The sequence below is a fragment of the Octodon degus genome, unplaced genomic scaffold, assembly GCF_000260255.1.
Source record: "Octodon degus isolate 3935 unplaced genomic scaffold, OctDeg1.0 scaffold00111, whole genome shotgun sequence".
Taxonomy (NCBI): domain Eukaryota; kingdom Metazoa; phylum Chordata; class Mammalia; order Rodentia; family Octodontidae; genus Octodon; species Octodon degus.
The window spans coordinates 1901259-1904764 of NW_004524687.1; the positions used below are offsets into that span (position 1 = coordinate 1901259).

General features: G+C 37.0%; 1 protein-coding gene across 1 annotated transcript in view; it reads left to right on the forward strand.

Moving 5' to 3' along the window:
* Ska3 (spindle and kinetochore associated complex subunit 3) overlaps positions 1-3506 on the forward strand; it is a 30100-nt gene that overhangs the window by 9704 nt on the left and 16890 nt on the right. Inside the window, exons 2-4 of the mRNA XM_023699163.1 lie at positions 237-298; positions 455-617; positions 3314-3492. Of these exons, the coding sequence (XP_023554931.1) occupies positions 237-298; positions 455-617; positions 3314-3492 (404 nt within the window). The remainder of the gene's footprint in view (positions 1-236; positions 299-454; positions 618-3313; positions 3493-3506) is intronic.

The following is a 3506-nucleotide window of genomic DNA, read 5'->3' on the forward strand; positions in this document are numbered from 1 at the left end:
AACAAATAAATTATAAGAATGTCTACAAAGGCTGGGGAGATAGCTTAGTAGAATAAGCACTTGCCTGGCAGGTACAAGGTCCTGAGTTCAATCCCTGGTACCACAAAAAAAAAAGAATGTCTGAATGTCTACAGTGACCATATAATTTTAAGAAAGTGTACTAAGTTTTCTTTCTCCTATTTCTCATATTTATTGGATTTTTTTTTTTTTTTTCTCTCTTCACATGTATATTGAAGACTTAGAAGATTATCCACTGGGGATTTTACATGACCTTCATTCAGAAGTCCAGGCTCTGAAGGTATCAATCCTACAATTCTAGCCCAAGTAAATGTAATCAGAAGTTAGAGAAATTATGGGCAGGTGTGGAGTGCTTGCCTTGCATGCAAAAAGCTACCAGTTTGATGCCTTGCAACATAAAAAAGAAATTATAATGTATTTTCTTTCTTCATCAAAGGATGATGTTAATATTCTTCTTGATAAAGCAAGATTGGAAAGTCAAGAAAGCATTGATTTTATTAAAGCAACAAAAGTACTGATGAAAAAAAATAAAGTGGATATCATAAAAATAAGAGAGTTTTTCCAGATGTATGGATACAATCCACGTGTCAAGGAAACAGGTTTGACTTATTTTATAGCGTTTGGTTTGGAATTAAAGAAGAAAGCCCCAGTGTGAAGGTTCCTTGAGAAGTCCTTAATCTTGTGCTGTAGTTTCCCATTTGTAAGATGAAGAAGTGTAGTATAGCTACTTCATAGGGTTGTGAGATAAAATCTAAATGAGATAAAATTGACTTGACGTGCCTGGCATATCACTTAGCCAACATTAGCTACTATTACTGTTCAACCCATACCTCTGAGTGACTAGCTTCAGTGCCTTCAGTATATGATGAAAATGATCCTTGTACATAAAGAAGACATTAAGTCTTTACTAAGGATGTGTGTGAAGGTATCTTAAATAGTCCGCAAGAAATAAAAGGAAGAATTCAATTGTCTTTGCTATGAAAGAGTCATTGATTCAGATACTGGTTCTATCGGTGAGAGGATGTATGACCTGCAATAATTTCTCTAAATTGCTTTTCTTCACTTGTCAAGTGAGTGCAATGATGTGTCCCTATCAAGTAGTGAGAATGATGGTCTTGTTTTGATCTTGTCAGTGGTGCTGGAGGTGTAGCTTAATGGAGAGTGCTTGCATACTATGTATGAGGCCCTGTGCTAAATCCCCAGCATCACGAAAAACAACAGCAAAAGTCTGATAAGGGACAACCCTGCAGCCCTGTGATAAAACAACAGGTTTTGGACAACTCATACAATGCTTCTCAGTTAACAAAAGCACAATACCAAATGAACACTCAGTAAATCCAGAGCTCTCCTAAGGCCACAAGCCATGAAATAAAAGTATAAAACTAATTCACAGTTCAAAAAGTACATATTTTTTGAAATGCTCTATTATATTCTCACTTAGATTTTGTTTTGCTTTTTGAGACGGGGGTCTTCCTTTTTTTTCTTTTGGGGGAACCAGGGATTGAACTCAGGCCCTTAAGCTTGCCAGGCAAGCGCTTATTCTACTAAGCTACTCCCCTGGCCCCAAGACAGGGTCTTCTTATGCAGTTCGGACTGGCCTTCAGCTCACTTTGGGCTTGAATTCACAATGATCCTCTTGCCTCAGGCTTCTGAGTGCTAGGATTATAAGCATGGGCTGCCATTCCCAACCCAATTAGATTTTTTTTTTTTTTTTTTCAGAACCGGGGTTAAACTCAGGCCCTTGTGCTTGCCAGGGAAGCACTTATTCTACTGAGCCATCTCTCCGGCCCCCAAATTAGATTTTTGATGTGTGTATTCCATACTGATATCAGGAAGTACTTTTTCTTTTCTTTTTTTTTTTTTTTTTTTTTCGGAACTGGGGGTTGAACTCAGGCACTTGTGCTTGCCAGGCAAGCACTTATTCTACTGAGCCATCTTCCTGGCCCCATAAAGTAATTTTCCATTTTTATTTTAGGCATATAAAAGTTAAATGTCTAAAATGCTATGTTTATGCTTTGTGTTAAATTTAGAAGAGTTGATTCTATACCTCATTAGTGAAGAAAATTAATGATAGAAAATTTTCTGAGAATACTAAGAGAGGTAAATCACATTGAAGAAGGAGAAAAATTGGACTTTGCTTACAGATACTGATTCTTCTTCTTCTTCTTCCCCCCTCTTCCCCCGCCCCCATTCCTTTTCCCCTTCTTTTGCGGTACTGGAGATCAAACTCAGGACCTTGGCACTTGCCAGGAAGGCACTTATGCCACTGAGCTATATCCCCCAGCCCTTCTTTTTTTTTAGATTTAGATTTTATTTATTATTTTATTTTAAAGAGTAAAAGAAGAGACAGAACAACATAGAACAATACATTTGACCCAGAATTTCAAAGCAAGGATAGAAAATTAACCATGGTTGTTATATTACATATTTTTACTCTCAAATCTGTTGCTGCAATTACCATATATAAGTATGCAAGATTGGTCAAATAATTAAACATTAACTTTTCTTTACAATAAAGCTTAATTTTTTTCTTTTTACTTTTTTCTTTTTTGTTTTTTGTTTTTTGCATAATTTTATTGAGAAACAAATAGCAATGAGACAGTTTCAAACCAAATTGGTAGGACAGTTTCAATAATTAACACATTGCATACATTCTTCCTAGTGGTTAATTGCTGTACAAGATGCAGACATGATATCCTATTTACAGACACCATTAGAACAGATCGCTCTATTAATTAAAAGAATGTAACTATATCAGCCCTTCTTTTTTAATTCTTTGTTTTTTTAAGACAAGGTCTCACTTTGAAGTATAGGCTCACCTTGAACTCACTTCTGTAGCCCAGGCTGGCCTCGAACTCAGGGTAGTCCTCTTACATCAGCCTCCTGAGTGCTAGGATTACAGGCATATGCCACCATGTATTCATTTTTAACACTTTAGTTTGCCTTCCTTCTCTAACATCAAAATGAAGTACAAGAGCAGGGATGCTGTGGTACACGTGTAGTCTCAGTTGCTGAGACAGGAGGGGATTGCTCAAGTCCAGGAATTAAAGGGCAGCCTAGGCAACATAGTGAGACCTCAACCTCCAAAGAAACAAAACAAAAAAATAGAATACAAGTAGACAAGAGATGTATGTCAGAAACATACTGAAGGAACACTTAAAATAGAATTTTTATAGAGAATCAGGATTTTTGCTGATTGGGAAATTTCAGATGGAGCAATCTTGTTTTAATAAATGAATGAGATTTTCTGTTTTGAGGTTTGATCACAATATTACCTTTTTGAGTTTTCTTTTAGTTTCTGAGCAGGAAATCTCTGGCTCTACCCAAGAGATGGCTAGTGGCGACAGCATTCCAAAGTCTGATATGAAGGACGACCCATCTGACCTGCCTATCCCAGGCAGTTCTGTTTCTGAGGAACCTCTGCGGAGTCCACAGCTTGCAGATTTTGGACTGGAGCGATATATGATACCTCAGGTTGTACCAAACCC